The sequence below is a fragment of the Buteo buteo genome, chromosome 9, assembly GCF_964188355.1.
Source record: "Buteo buteo chromosome 9, bButBut1.hap1.1, whole genome shotgun sequence".
In the NCBI taxonomy this organism is placed as follows: domain Eukaryota; kingdom Metazoa; phylum Chordata; class Aves; order Accipitriformes; family Accipitridae; genus Buteo; species Buteo buteo.
Window position 1 is genome coordinate 20,430,841 of NC_134179.1, and position 16,018 is coordinate 20,446,858.

General features: G+C 38.2%; 1 protein-coding gene across 12 annotated transcripts in view; it reads right to left on the reverse strand.

Moving 5' to 3' along the window:
• Window positions 1-16,018, reverse strand: part of EHBP1 (EH domain binding protein 1) — a 225,387-nt gene that overhangs the window by 77,208 nt on the left and 132,161 nt on the right. For all 12 annotated transcript variants that reach the window (XM_075035592.1, XM_075035591.1, XM_075035594.1 and 9 more), the window contains 2 exons: window positions 5,360-5,538; window positions 4,668-4,716 (listed from right to left, as the gene is read on the reverse strand). In XM_075035592.1, the coding sequence (XP_074891693.1) occupies window positions 4,668-4,716; window positions 5,360-5,538 (228 nt within the window). The remainder of the gene's footprint in view (window positions 1-4,667; window positions 4,717-5,359; window positions 5,539-16,018) is intronic.

Consider the following 16,018-nt stretch of genomic DNA (forward strand, 5'->3'; position numbering starts at 1 on the left):
ATTCCCTTCTCAAGGGTCAAACAGTTCTTATTTCAGCCACTTTTCAAACTCTGCTTCTGAGAGCTGAAATTTATCTTCCTGAATTTTTTTATGCTTCCCCTCATGCTCAGGTATAACTTGCTAAAGCATTTTCAGTGAAGTAATTTTTGTATCACTATAACAAATGATTCACAGCGTTTATCTAGACATAGAAGTTATCTGAATATTTTTAAGCCCTTCTGGCTCTCTGTGTGCAAGATGATTTGGCCTAAAATCATTGCTGGCCTTTGGTGGGATATAATTTATTGGGAAGGTTCATTACCAGAGATTGTTATGCCATTTATAAAAGCAGAGCTGTGCTTAGATACAGGAGTAGCAGTGGAAAACATATCTGCCGTATTTGCTGATGCAAAGCTCCAGACGGAGCAGAATAGCAGGAAAATGATGGGTGGGAGGGAATGGAAAGAACTGAGATTGTAGAAGAGGGACAGCTGTCATTTACCTGGTCTTGGAACACAGAGCTGGAAGAGCAGGATCAGGTTGGATATGGAGGAGAGGGAGACAAGAGAGGTGGAAGCGAACAGACATGAGGAGCACAAAGAAAGGAGAGTTAAAGGAGAGCAGTGCAGGGATTTAGGTGGGCAGCCTAAACCATGGCAGGTACCAGGAATGATGAATGCTCATACACCAGCAGAGAACAGGCTGGGTATGAAAGCGTAGTGAGCCAGCTGTGCTGTCCTATGGACTAAAGGTAACACCAGGATTTGTTGTTTGATTAAGTGGGTCAGTGCTGATTCAGTGGCATACATAACCCATTACCCCACACTGAAGGTAGTGGGAGTTACCATCTGAAGAATGAAAGGACCTAAGGATGGGCTTAGCAGTCCACAGCAGCCAAAGCCCATAGACATGACTTGACCTGAACTCTTTTATACTCTTAATTTCTTATTTATATGCTAATAAAACTAAATCCTAAGAATATCTCCTAGGGTCTGTAAAATGAAGGTGAGGACAGTATGTCAGAGTTGTCAGGAAAGGCACTTGCTTAGCATGGGTAACGCTACAGCAGAAGGATTGTTTCTGGAATGATGGATATTCTCAATACAGCTGCAATCACTTTTTACTGTCTGCTCAGTTCTTCTGGTGATGCTTAGGATTAAACACAATAGTTTCCCGCTGATGCTAGATACTTATTTCCCATCCCCTCTCCTTCTCATTCTGGACAACACACATTCTTGCTTCTCTCCTTTTAAAGTACACTAGATATCTAGATTGGCGTGCAACTGTTTTACAGTCATTAGTTCTATAAATAGCAATCATATGTTCTGTATGTGTCCATATAGCAGTGTGTGATGGGTTCTCCTTCACTGTTAGAAAAGCTGGGAGCTTCTTGAAATTCCAGCATATTTATAAAGGCCTAGTGTTTCTAACTAGTTTGTAACATGGTATGAACAGAGTAAATTTTCCAAGTCAAATTACTTTTTGTTAAACAAAGATGTAACTAAGCCTTAATTTTGCAAACGTTTATATATGCATGTTTAACTATGCTCTTGCATGATCCCACCAAGGTCAACAAGCAACTCCTACACACACAATTAAATACGTGTTTATGATTTTGTGGAATCAAGTAGTAGAAGTAAGCATGAATGCCTGTTATAAAAATATGGCTGCCAGCTTAAAGGTAAGGAATTTTTTCCATTTTGACTCAATACTATCCCTGTAATTCTGTTTAAATGTATATTCTAAAAGGATTCCCTCCTTGTAAAATGGAATATTTTGTCAAGACAATCAAGTTCAAATGTATTGCAGAATTTAGTAGAAATGGTCAAAAACTGGGAAAAAAGCAAAAATAAAAAACATCACAAAAATTGAAAGTGCCAGTTGAACATCCAGAAGATATATTACTATTTCCACACAATAATCCCTCAAATGAAACAAGCTTCTCTAAACAATAAAGTAATTAAAAACAGAAGTTTATTATTAGAAACATACTGTTGTGCCCTTCCACTTTCATCCCCTCCAAGCTCCAGCCAAGTGTAGTTTAGTAGCTTACATTTTTAAAGTGTAGGACGACTTATTAGCAATATGAAAATTTTCTGTTCTTGATAAGGGACTATACTGCCCGTATGCTGTAATTTTAAAACATTTTTCATTATTATTTACTAATAGTCAAATGGACGTAGTAAATAAAATTAGTTGGTTAATGTTACTGGGAATGCTATATGGATAGTTAGATACATATGACATTTAAGTAGAACCACAACTCTTTGGATGAGCTAGGAAGGTATCCCTGTAATGTTTTTAATTTTCTCAAAGATAATCCTGGTTTCTCTTTTGTTCCTCATAGAAATTTGAATTTGCAATTAGCACAATGCGCCAAAAATATATCTGAATTCTGACTGATGCTAATGTAATCTGGAGTAGTTGTCTAGGGTTTGGGGGTTGGGTTTTTTTAGAGATATAATTATATTGCAGAAATTACAATACATACACACACACACATATGTATATTCAGGACACTAAACCTATTTACCTATCTCCTGATGAAGTTGTTTTTTTCTTTTTTAATTACTGACAAGCTGATTGACAGACATCAATTGGGATCCATCAGCACAAGCACCACAGGCAGGATTCCAACCATTTCCCAACTATGTAACACACTGACATACTGGCCAAGATCAGATGTCACAGGTAAATACCCTTTTTTATTCAGCATCAGTGGCAGCACCAATTTGGCAAATGACTAGTGCATCCTATAAAGAAGCTCCAGTGATGTGCCTCTTGTAACAGAGCATTTCAATGTGTAATTATACACAGTAATTGCACTGAAACAGTTGTCTCAAGATTTCTTCTTTTTTTATTAATATACAAAGTCATGCACTTCTAAAAGATATACTCTTATGGGTTAACCTATAATCTACAGTCACGGTCACCTCTTACTTCCTTTCCCGGGCAGGGGGGAAGGGGCGGGAAAGAGCTGCTTCAGACAAAGAAAATTGTCCTATTCATCCATAGATGTTATTTTAATTGGTTAGGAGGAATCATTGTCAAATGTGTTACATATCTGCATGGAATTTATAGGCAGCCATTGTTGCCAGTGCTGCATTCACTCCAACCAAGGGCATGCAGGGTTATCAGGCAGAACTGCGTGAGACCAGGAAATAAATCTGCAGGAAGCAACTGAGATACTCAATGTAGCTGTCAGGTGAAGGCTTGCAAAGTGATGAAAGAAAAAAAACTGCACAATAACAACAATCATTATTTCTTCAGTCCTGGGAACTACATCCTGTTAGAGAGACGGGCTAGAAAGTTCACCGTTTGCCATCACGGTTTCATAAAGAAAAGATGACTGATCGTACCGCTAATGTTTTTAATTAATAATCTATTCTTTCTTTTTTTATAATCCGGCTTAATTAGCCCGGATGCTCAGCAGAACTTGAAGTACAAAAATATATGGTCACAGAAAACACTGTGATGTCATGGATAATCCACTTAGGTCATCATAGGACCCAGTGTTATGAAAAAGATATCATTGGCCAAACCATTCATTAGATAACAGCAGCTCAGAGGTATTTTATTATTTATGATACTTAAGTATTATTTTAAGGACAAATAAATCCCTGGCTAACACATAAGTGTGCAGACACATTAAAATATAATTACTCTAAACACAAATGAATTTTAATAAAGCACTTTCAGAAATTCCACATATCTACAATCTAATACTCTTTAGTTAAATTTGCTATATAATATTGAACCTAATTAATTTATTCAAAGTACATTTTTATGCCTTCATCCCAATTAAATATGGTGATTTTAAAGCTGTATAAAAATAAAATCACAGCATTGAGAAGACAGGTACTTAAAAACAATTTTCAGATGATCATCAGGAACAATTTCATTATCAGTGACTCACATGAAAATTACCATTTCTAAACATGTCCCTAGGGCCCAACCAAAGCTTGTAACATGCCTAAAATAGTGAGCAGAAACAGAAAGTCTTCTGGTGATGCCCAAACCAAGTTCCTGCTTCTTCCAGAGAAACTTTTTACATCTTTGCATCACAAAGATACAAAGAATGGTTTAAAACAGCTGATCAGCACAATGCTATTAACTATTTTGCTAATATTTTGGTTTATTTGCGAAGTATTGTCTCAACGCTTTTTATGCCAAACTTTCCATGTGACACCTACCACTTCACTCACCTGGTGCAGTATAGAAGTAGGTGTAAAATTTCATCTTTAAAAATACAAAAATCACCATCAAAGCAACATCGACCGTGACCAATGCACGGAGCTCCATTAAAGCAACAGAAAGAGGAGTCTTGTGTACAACAAACCAAGAGCAGTTACGTTTTCTTTTTTTTTTTTAATTACGTAGCTGATTAGAAATATCAGAGGAGTGATCACAGAGGGCTGGCCAGCCCTTTCCTCCGCTTTCATGGTTAATGTAGGCCATACAAATATTAAACTCCAATGCCAGCCTTGCACTTGTTGTGAATGTTAAAGACCATGACAAACAAGAGTCAATAATGCATCCGATTTGAACTGCAGGAGGTTGAATACCTTCTGTGAGCCGCTGTTATGACCTTACAAAACAACCGCACTTTCCCCAAATTAATAAAAACCTGCAGTGAAGCCAAAATTGAAGCTATGTCTTTTTTTTTTTTTTCCCCTGGCAGTTCTTACCTTTTTGTTGTTCTCTTTAATATCTTGAGGATTCAGGGACTTGTAGTCACTGAGGGGGAAAATGGCACAGTGGGTATGTACAGTATTTGATAAAAGCAGCAGTTTTAAAACAAACTGAATCTAAAAATTTGACATACAATAATATCATACAGTAACTAGCAATTTCACAGCAATTCAATCAACAAAACTAATAGTGTGGAAAATTAAAGGAATAAATAAATAAATAAATAAATAAATAAACACCGATTACATGTTTCATTGCCTGAAGCTTTCCATCTAAAAAAGAAGTTAAGGCAGGGACTAGAGGCCAGCCTTGACAACCAAATTTACCAAGAGGTAATCCGTCCTTGTCAGCATACAAAGAGCTACAGGCTTATTCCTCTCATCTCATTTCAACACCAGCACAATTTTCATAATCATTTTGAAGTCAGTTCTTTGTATACGATTAAGAAAAGAAAAACAAATCACAGACAGGGGAGAAACAATTGTTTATGCAACAAGAGAGAGCAAAGAGGTCATAAAGTTTGAGCATTCATAAATCTGTTTTCTTAGAAAGGATGGTGGTTCCCTGCTTAAAAGAAAAGGGTGAAAACAGTTCAACACCTGAAATGAACAGGGACTTGAGTTTTACATAAACTTAAATGTTACATATTTCTATGACAGCTTATGCAGGCAAAGAGTATACAACTTACATTAGGTCTGGTCTAAAGTGATGTAATATTGCACAAAAGGATAAACCGTTTCTCCACGATGTAGTAAAATTGGTGATTTTCACTCCCCTATAGTTTTTTGTAACTTCTTTGCACCACACCAGCAGTGACTGACTAGCATTTGGCTTTCTCCCCAAAACAGGACTTGGTATTGGGCTTGGCTGGAGAGAGAAAAAAAAAGAAAAGAAGAGAAGAAGATAAAAGAATTTAATGGAAGATGAGAATTAACATTAATTGACCTAACTAGACAATCTGTGTCCTTTGATGTGAGTTTAGGTCCTTCACAGCTGTCAGTTTACAGTGACTGTAACTGGCAAAAGACACAAATCGCAAGTTATTATCTCCAGTCGTTGCCCTTGGCACTTGTCTCCAAAGGATGTAGATATACGGGATTCCAGATCTACATAGGAGAGCAGGCCAAGAACTGTACCCGTGGAAACACCACACTTAAATATTTAAGACATAGTCCTGCACAGCCTGTGATACACACCCTTGAAAAGATTCCCCAAAATGCAGCCGCAGAAAAACATCCCCACAAGCCCTTTCACTTTTAATGAAGATAACACTGCGACTGGATCAAAAGCCAGGCATAGCAGGGGCAGAGTTTACCCCGAGTTGTGATCTTCTATTGAGGCATGGGGATCAAAGTTGCTGCATCTGTGACATATGATTAATGCATTCATCTCATATAGGCTCCAGTGTAAAGTTTTTGGCTGCGCTCTTCCTGTTTAAGCGCGTGATTGCATAAAGGTAATTAAGGCACAGTGTTTCTAAACAGCCACTTCCAACCATACCAAAGAGCTTCCTCTTCCAGGCTTTAGCTTTTCTACGAGGAAAGGGAATTTAGGCCATAAATTGTTATCAGAGGGTGGTTTCTAACAAGTATCATTAGCTAATAACGACCATTTCCTAAAAGGGTACTTTGACACTTTTAGTAACATTTTTGTTAGCACAAAACAAGAATTACAATGGAATAAAATAATTCAGGCGTTTGGTATTTGTCAGACTGTCCGCTGTTTCTCAAATTCAGCAGAGAACTTACTGATTGCAACTTATGTTTTCAAGAAATATGCACGCATTTCACTACAAAAATGTTGTCACTTTAAAAACTTTTCAGATGTAATTAGATAGAATTATTTGACTGACATAAATCCAAAATCTGAATTATAGAGAAAGAACTGAGCCCACTTATTTTTTTAATGTAATATAATTACAAGCATATATACACAACAAACATGCTATTTATGCACCTTATAGCTAGAGAGTTCCCAAATTACGATAAAAATAGAGCAAGTAATTTACTATATCACAGCCACTTAAGTTGAACAAGTAAATCCTTTTGGCCACATTACCTATTTGTGAAAGACCAACGATGCCCCCACTTGACTAAAGTATGGCAGTGCTAAGCAATTAGCTGCTAGCTACCAACTGATTTATGTTTTCACTGCTGCTTCTAGGGAAGAAAATATACAGAACCAGGAAAGTAATTTTTCATTTACTGTGACAGTCAGCCCTGAAAAAGTTGTTTTGTAAATACACCTACCTCATCATCAGACAGAAGCACTGCCAACTCATTTAGAAAATGCAAAATGTATACCTTGCTGGGATTTTTTTAAATACCGGATTATATGTACAAAATAACTTTGTTAAAAAGTGTTTGGGGTTTTTTTTTTAATCCTGTCAACGATTCAAATCAGTATGAACAAATCCATTAATGATGAGACAAATATCTCTAAATACACTGAATTAATATCTTAACAGGGATATACAAAAAAGGGAAGACAAAGCAGCAATAAATTATAAACTTTCTTCACCATTAATCAGATTTTAATCAGAGAAACAAATATTGCTTAGGAGCTGCCAGACTGTTACTCCAGATTCAGAGTGACGTAACTAAGGTCAGGTTTTTCTCCTGTTTTTTACAACTTGAAGCAAAAACCAGTAACTAACCACTGACTCCAAATTTAAGGTACCACATTACTTAAAATATATTTGCTATCTGAATTATATATATGGAAATAACACTGCTGGGAGAAAATCATTAAAATAGCACTATCAAGATGTGGAAAAATGATATTCTAACAATTTTTTAAAGCACAGAGCTACTTCTTCAAACCATAGAGCACTACTTGCCAGACATATTAAATGTCAACTATAAAGTCTTAATACTTGCTGCTGAAACGCTCTACAGAAATGTTAAATGCTCCAGTCACCACCTAAATACTTTCCAGTTAACTCTGAAATAGCCTTATGCATTACCGTTCAAATACCTTAATTACACAGCTAACAAACTGAAGATGTAACTGATCTTAAAACTAGGTTTTACAAAAGGATAGCCAAAGCTATTAAATCAATAAATTTAGCAGAATTTTGCATATTATTTACAAATTATCCATTTTTTAAAATCCAGATTACAATTCCTGGAAAAATCTATACTTAAGTTGGAACTTCTCTTCCACGTTTGTCCTTCCATTTACTTTAGATTTTCTGAAAGTATTTTATCCTGAACATGCAAGATTTAGGATGTGCATAATATACTTATATGGTTTTCTCTTCTCTAGCTGATAAAGCAGAAATTCTATATAGCTTTCTTTCCAGACCTAGTACTCCAAGTTTTTTGGATAAAGGTGAAGTTAATATTATGATAATGTTATGCTCTTATTCACCACCTGAGTCAAAGCTTTCATTATTTAATCTATGATAAAAGCATTCAACTCAAGACACACTGGAGATACATGAGTAATGGCAGAATTGCGCATGAGCACTTGACATCCCTTCAGAAGGGTTAACAATTGTTAGTTCTGATTTTTTTGTGAAGCATCATTATGAAAAACATTTTCTTTCGATACCTGTAGGTTATACATATTACTTACAGGTTCAGTGCAAACACAATTACTACCAAGTGCCTATTTCTAGCCTGTATTTGTTCTATAAGATTGGTAGGAACTCATCAAATGAAATGAAAACTTAATTAGCTTTTTCTTACATAATTCTTTTAAGCACTGACTACACAATTCTTCTAAACCATACGGCAGCCATGACTTGGCTTTTTTGAGTTCAAAAGCCAAAGTCCCTGAGAACCTGTTTGGAAATGCCATTAAAAAGCACGAGATGCCCACAACGGATTGCCAGATCTGCTTGCTGATCAACATGTTCCTGAATCTAACGCAACTGATTTTTATCCAGCTGCGGATTAACTGCACAGCAAGTGCAGAGGTTCCAGAGCTGGTCCCTCACATGCTAGCTCAGATCTAGATGCAGCATTGTGTGGGTGGATTTATCAGCTGGAGTCAGCACTAGCTGTTTCACAGACAACAGAAGCACTGAAGTCTCTTTATTCTTTTTTCACATGTTCTCTAAGCTTAATTAATACAATTTATAGTGTATGCATTTTTCCTCTTGGGAGATTATCCATTCAGATCATTACTCTACATTAACAAGAGGACAGTAGCTTTAAATATTAGGCTGCATCCCTACATTTCAAAATATTTAAATAATTGTTTTGCTGCTCTCAGGAATGCAGCACCAGGTGCACTGATGGTTCTGACACACATAGGCCAATGCTCAGGAGAAGGAAATCAAGATGGAACTGGTGATGGGAACATGGGGCTACGAACCAAGCCCTCGTATGAGGCACGGGGAGCAGCCAGAATGAAGACTGTAGAGGCTTAGTCTCAACAACATTCAAGAGCTTGTTGACAGGTTGCATGGGGGTAGAGGAGTTTAAAGAGACAAAGAGGCAGTGTTGAAGGCTGGAAGAGAAAGATGCTAAGAAGAGTAAGAAGGAAAAAAAAAGTATGTAACAGCTATGGGAATCTGGGTGGAAGACTTACGTGGTTTGAGTTTTATATTAATGAACACAACTCCCCAAAGAGGAAGGGAGTTTAGAGAACAACCTAGGAACAGTAATTAACTGCAGGAGGAGAGGAAGCTGAGATTGAGATAGGGCTGAAAGTCAGAATAGGGAAGACTGACAAACAAACAAGTTCTGTTCCTCAAGAAGCAAGTACAGGCAAAGGTCTCTTACATATTTGACTGAGCAAAATAAAAGGGATTTTCCCTTACCCCTATCAAAACTACAATGCTGTCCGTGGTCACTGAAAATTGTGAAACCATTAAAATGCAAGATAAGGTAAATGAAGTAACACACAACTAGGTGAGACAAAATGTGCAGCATGTGGCTGGATGCAGAAAAGGTTTGGAAAACTCAGCTGAACTGAGTGCTCTGAAAAATGGTATAAAGGTGCAATGTAAACAAGACACCCATATACATTTTAGTCAAACAGATAATTTTACATCATCAAGACGATACTCTAGAATTTTATTTTTTTAAACAACACAGGGCTCTACTAGTAGGAATTGCTTAGCCCAGAAGTATTCTAATTGAATATGGCAAGGTCTGTACGTGTCCAACGTGCATTCAATTTTGTTTATTATGGGCTGTGGAACAGTCCAGGTGTAAGTCAAAAGCTGATTTTTAACTAGTATCAGGACTAAAATAGGATATGGAAATCAAGCCTTTCTGTTTTATTCCAAAGGTGGAAAAAACATCCTCATGACCCACCTGTGCTGAGATGTTCTTTATTTAGGCTAGTTAGTTATTTTTTAAGTAGCAGGTCACCATAACATTACGATGGCTTCAGTGACACAACAAAATACAAGCATCATTGCTCTTTGCTTCTGGTAAGGGGAGTGCATGCATATAATAGAGAATATACATTTCCAGGAAAGAAATATTAGGAGCTCTGCTATCCTGTTACTCTGATACACAAACTTACCAGCTTAGGAGTACATTCTTTAACTTTGTTGCTCTCTATTTGCATGGCATGGCATATAATTACCAAAATGTCTCTAGTTGCTACTGCCCCTAAAAATGAAGGACATCTGAAAACCCAGCTGCTTGGTACAAGTTATAGATTCACTGAATTTGTTTCCTGCATATGATTAATAGTAAGTATTTAGATAACCTCCAGGTTTCTCCAGCATCAGACATCTTTGCTTTCCTCACTCTTCTGATTGTGCCTACAGCTAACACAGATATGCAACAAAATATGAACTTTTATCTTAAGAGGCTTAGGCGTAAGCTTTTAATTCCTTATAATTTTACAAGTTTAATTTTGGCACAACAAAACCAGTCCATGTTCAATCACAACCTTAAGATTCAGACATCTGCCCGAGCTGACATGATGCCCCCATGTTTGAACCTGGCAAGGTAAGGAGGAAGGTGAAATCCTTGGGACATGCCTCAAGTTCGCTGTTGGTCAAGTAGGTAAAATTGCCTCATTCTAAACGGTTTTCAGTTGCCTGTTACATATTTTGGTGTCCATGAGGCTGGAAAGAGCTTTTCCAAACTATGTCTGGGGAAGGAAAGGAAAGCAGCTAGAGTATGCACATGCTACCTAAAATGCCAGGACGTGGAACAAACATAACTTTCTAGACAACAAAAATGGTGGACCCTCTCAATCTGGAAAGAAAAAGCAAGCAATCAAAGCCTCTTGGATATTCTGCTCTCCTCCTCTGCGGTTTTCCAAATCATGCCCATTTGCAAAAGGCAGCCATTTGCTCACAGCACTGTGGAGAGGATTGACATGCTGCGGAATGGAACAATGTCTTGCAAGGTTTAATCCACCCTGATTTGCCTCTGAAAATAACTGGGGTGGGGGTAGGTGGTTGGTGCTTTCAGTATGTTTTCACTTCATTAGTTGGAGGTGGACAGACAATGTGGTCCCATGTCATAAACTGTATGATGTTGTGTTTAACTGAATACTTTGGACCCAAGGGAGAACTGATTAAGGTAACACCTGCCATCGAGAAGCACACATACCACAAGACCCCATTACTGTATTCCCTCTCCTAGACAGCCACAGCTTCCTACTGTTTGCTTCTCTCCCTTGCTGACTCACATCTAAACTTAAGCAGTTTGTGCTGTACATAGCTGAATCATATACACAACAGTTGTCCTTCAACATGCCGTCACTTCTGGTCCCAGCCTGTAAGGTTTAGCAAGTCCTTCGCGCTTGATTTAGTTTCATCCACATAACTTTTACTTGTCCAACCCCACAAACAAACATGATGATGGTATTTTTTATTCTAATCATCACTACCCATTTCTTCTCACACTGCGCCTATCTCACTACTCAAGGCAAAAAGTTGTTGCTCATTATTTATTATCCTTAACCTACAGTGTATGGCACTCAGCTTCATTTAAGCAGTATGATGCAAATGCTAAATCAAACACAGCATTTCAACTTGCCTCTGATCTCCAGCATGATAACTATCACACAGTATTAGGGCATTCTATGATAGGTGAGTGAACATATTGACATGATAAGAGACTCACAACTGGTATTTTACAAATTGGGCAACACTCTGAATTAAATAACTTACCTGAGCTAGTAATGTGAATTGACTATTACAAGAACTCAAAGATGCTACCTAACTTGAATCTGGTGCATGCATCCACAGCATCCCGTCAAAGCACTCCTCCTGACTCCAAGAGCAGGTGACAGTGCCCAGAATAACCAAAAACCAACTTCCAGACTTAGACAAGTTAAGAAGTTGTCTAAGACCTGGCTATCCCAAAGACAGGAACACATAGTTCGTAGCCTCAACCACTGCTCTGGGTAGCTTGCTCAGTGTCACACACCAGTTCTATGTTGTGAGCTCTGTCCAGGCTTTCTGTGGCATTCGCCTGGAATAACAAAGAGACTGTGCTCCATTAAACACCTGCCAACTCCTATGAGAAAATAAAATGGCAGTCCTGCAGACAGCTGCCTCTTCTATTACAGGGTTACTTCTGCTCCAAGCACTGAGGAAGTGGTCCAACCCAAAATCATGGTATGTAGTAATACAATTGAAATGTGTACATATATACAACCTACAGGCATACAGTGCACAAAGACGGGCGAGGTTACAGTAACAGAGGCTACCTTAAATCTGGCAATTCATAATTGCTAAGTACTTCATTCTGTAATTTTTGTAATTATCTGGTAGCCTCCTTTCGGCCTTTCGTTTGTCTAGTAATGAAGTAACTTCTTCTTTCAGGGTTTTAGTTTGGTTTTCATTGTTGGGGATTAAAAGGATAAAAAACCCCAAGTATTTGGGAACTGAACTCTAAACCTTCAGAACCACAAGCCACAACACATCAACTACCGGACAATTTCCTCACTTGGGCAACAGGACATGGAGCCTGTCTGCTCATGGGAATTAATTAAGAACAAGACAGACTGTTTATTTCAAGATGACTACCTCCCCCTGTAGACATTCTTAATAGAGAATAACAGTACCGCACAAGGGCGAGGGTAGCTACTTCACCAGGTTGAGAAGCCCTAAATTTATTAGCTAATGGCAAGGAGAAGATTATGTTAATGAGCTGGTAAATGAGAAACAAATCTGAGGCAACATAATGAATTGGTTACTTATGTGCAAGTAATTTCACCCAATGGTCAGTATGGCCATGAAAAAAAAAAAAATCATAGTGAGCACCTTCTCCGATTCAACTATTATAAAAGGATTGGCTGAGGCTTGTCTAGCTTCTCTTCCCTGAGGTCGCATAATTTTTGTCTTGAATGACATATTTTCAATTAAAAAAAAAAAACAAACAGGAAAAGGTATATAATTCATACCATTAAGCAGAAGCGAATGCTGAGCTCATTCTCTGATGAGTACATATATTTGTAATGTAACAGTATGAACAGGTCACATGCAGGGATGGGGCGTCATTTTTTCTGCTCTCATAAGACAGACAATTTCCTTGTGTCCACCTTCCTTTCTCCAGCTGCCCCGGTGGCACATGGGCTGAAGTCTCTGCTCCTGTGTAATCTGTGCTGGAAGCCCCAACGAGCTACCAGGATGCTGCCGGTTCACAATCCCTGGCTTTCTGCCATGATGGGAACGTTCAGGGTTTTGGGCAGGTTGCCAGAATTAAGCAACTTAAACCACAGATGAGGAATAGCAATTTTCAAAGCTTTTAACTTTGTTAAATGTGAACTGAACTAGCAAAACGTACCTCCCTGGGCCCAAGGCTATCTCTGCCACATTTCAAAGGCCTGCAGCAAACAATGGAAGTGTTAGAGCTTGTCAGAAAAGGTCACAAGAATCTCTTCTAAAAGAAAGCACAAGGCAAACTAAAAATGAGAGTCACTGCCAATTGTTCCTAAAAACAGTGAACTCTTGTTGCTTTTGCAGGAATTTCTTTTGACATCAGCCATTAAATAAACGCAAGTCATTCTCCCACTCTTCTGAACATTTCAACAGACATTGTTTTCACTCTTTGAACATTTCAACAGACGTTGTTTTTTCAGGCAACCTTCTGATGTTGTATCATTAAGGTGACATTGCTCCATAGAACTTTATAGATACCTACTTTGTAAATCTACTGCATCATTTATACTAATGCACAGCCATAGGCAGATCTATGCAAGTATTAGTCTTTGCGTATGAGAAATCTTTGTTTTAAATACTTGAGAACAGAACACAGATGCCAGATTTGTGCAGGTATTGCACTAACAAAGGAAAACAATCTCTGTGTGTGGAGAGGCTTAGAGCACTCAGTATTTTTAAGCCTGGTATTGATGACACAGAACCTGGTGTGGTGCCTATGATGGCCAGAGTACACCTCTTAACTGAGGGTGGAAATAAAATAAGCATATTCTATGATCCTGCATGAGGTGCTGGTTTCCATGAGCTTACAGGCATAAAGATGGCTATTCTTAAGAAAGCTCCTTAGGATAGCTATAGTTAAATAAGAATTTAACAAAAACAAGTAAGTTTTAGCCTTGATAAACTACTGCATTGGCAGCCCACTCTATGCAAACAATCATAAGGTGGAGATTAATAAAAATATTGCTTTACCACTCAGTGGTAAGGAGGAGCTACCCATATATGATGGGGAGACATCTGAAACGCTTAATGCCTTTCTTTTTTCTTCATCTGTCTTTATTCTACAAGCCAGATGCAAGTTGGAAACTAGCATTACTAATATCAGACACGAAAAGGTCAGATTTCAGCCAGGTGTGGAAACAGCTTAGACAAGCCAGATGCTTTCAGATCAGCTGAACACATTTAATGCAATCCTGGCATACTGGAAGAGCCAATGTGAAACAACATCTGAAATTAACAGTCAGTTGAAGATAGGCAAGATATTAGAAGAGCAGGAGAGGACTACATTCCCTTCCAATCTTTAAAAGCATAAAACCCCCACAAATCAGAAGAATGCAGACAAGCTAACGAAAAAGACATGGAACAAATAAAGTTGCTTCTTAGCATGTGGAAGTCCAAAGGAGACAAGCAACAAACATTAATTTGTCATCAACAAATCATGACAACCAGTCCAAGCTCCTTCTATAAGAGGGAAGCAGGCAGGGAAGGGGAGAAGCAGCAGATAACATATTATGATTGTAGCTCTTTTTATTGTCTCTCAAGGTGCTCTCATAAGGAAGCACAGAAAACAGAGCCTTAATGAGACTCACATAGCATAGGTGCAAAACAGGCTGGAGAACTATATCCAAGACTAGTTTTCAATGATTCTGGGAATTATGCATTAAAAGAGGGTCTGCAAGAGTATTGCTTAGGTTCTGAAGGAAGGTGGATGAAGCTGGGATGGACATCAAATGCACTAGAAGAAATCCAATCATATAAAAAGGAGAAAAGGTCTGAAGAAAACAGGATGAAATTCGATAGGTACAAGTGCAACATAGGAAGGAGTAATCATTTACACAAATGCAGGATGAGGAAGAACTGGTTAGGTAACAGTTCACAAAAGGATGTGGGGGAAACAGTCTATTCAAGCTGAAACATAAGTCAACAACATCAGGTTGTTGTGAAAAAGACAAACATCATACTGAGATGTACAGACAGGAATAAAGCTTGCAAGACATGTACTGCCTCTCCCACTCCACTCAGCATCAATAAAGCCGCAGCAGAAATTTTATGTTCAGTCTTCCCTCATGCAGAGTGTAAGGAAGATGAGCCCAAAGAAAGATCCAGGGGAAAAAGAAAAAAAAACCCAAAACCCCAACATGAAGGAAACTGGAACAAATTTAGGTCATTTATGTTAAGAAAAAATTATAAAGGAATGTGGTTAAGTCTTCAATCATGTAAAATTCTCAAGAAGAAAGAAAACCCTTTGTCTCCCATGCCAGCATTTACCAAAATGAAGTTACAGGCTTTCCAACAGGTCAGACATTGGGTGGAGCAATCTATAAGACAGTAAAATGAAGCACTTAGACTGCCTTGGAAAGCCACGGACGCTTCATCATTGGAGGTCTTTAACAACAGGCTGAAGAAATCTTTCATTTTGTAAAACTGAACTTGCCTTCAGGCAAGTAGAAGGACCAAGTAATCTTTTAAGATGTGTTTCAGACCTGCCTTCTCCGTGTTTCTTAACTCCAGGTCCTACAGGAAAAGGACACAGCTGGCACAGGCTACTGCCGCCTGCAAGCAGGAATCTGACAGAGCAAACTGAAAAACCCCCATTTCCCACTGTGCAACACCCCATGCTGGCCTCTCAGTTCATGTCACCCACCAAGAATAACATACTTCCCTTTTAAAAAATTAAGCCTAGGGTGGGGGTCCAGATATTATTTGTTTCATAAGCAACTCATGCCCCGATTAACCTGTGTTAATCAGATTTCCTTGCAA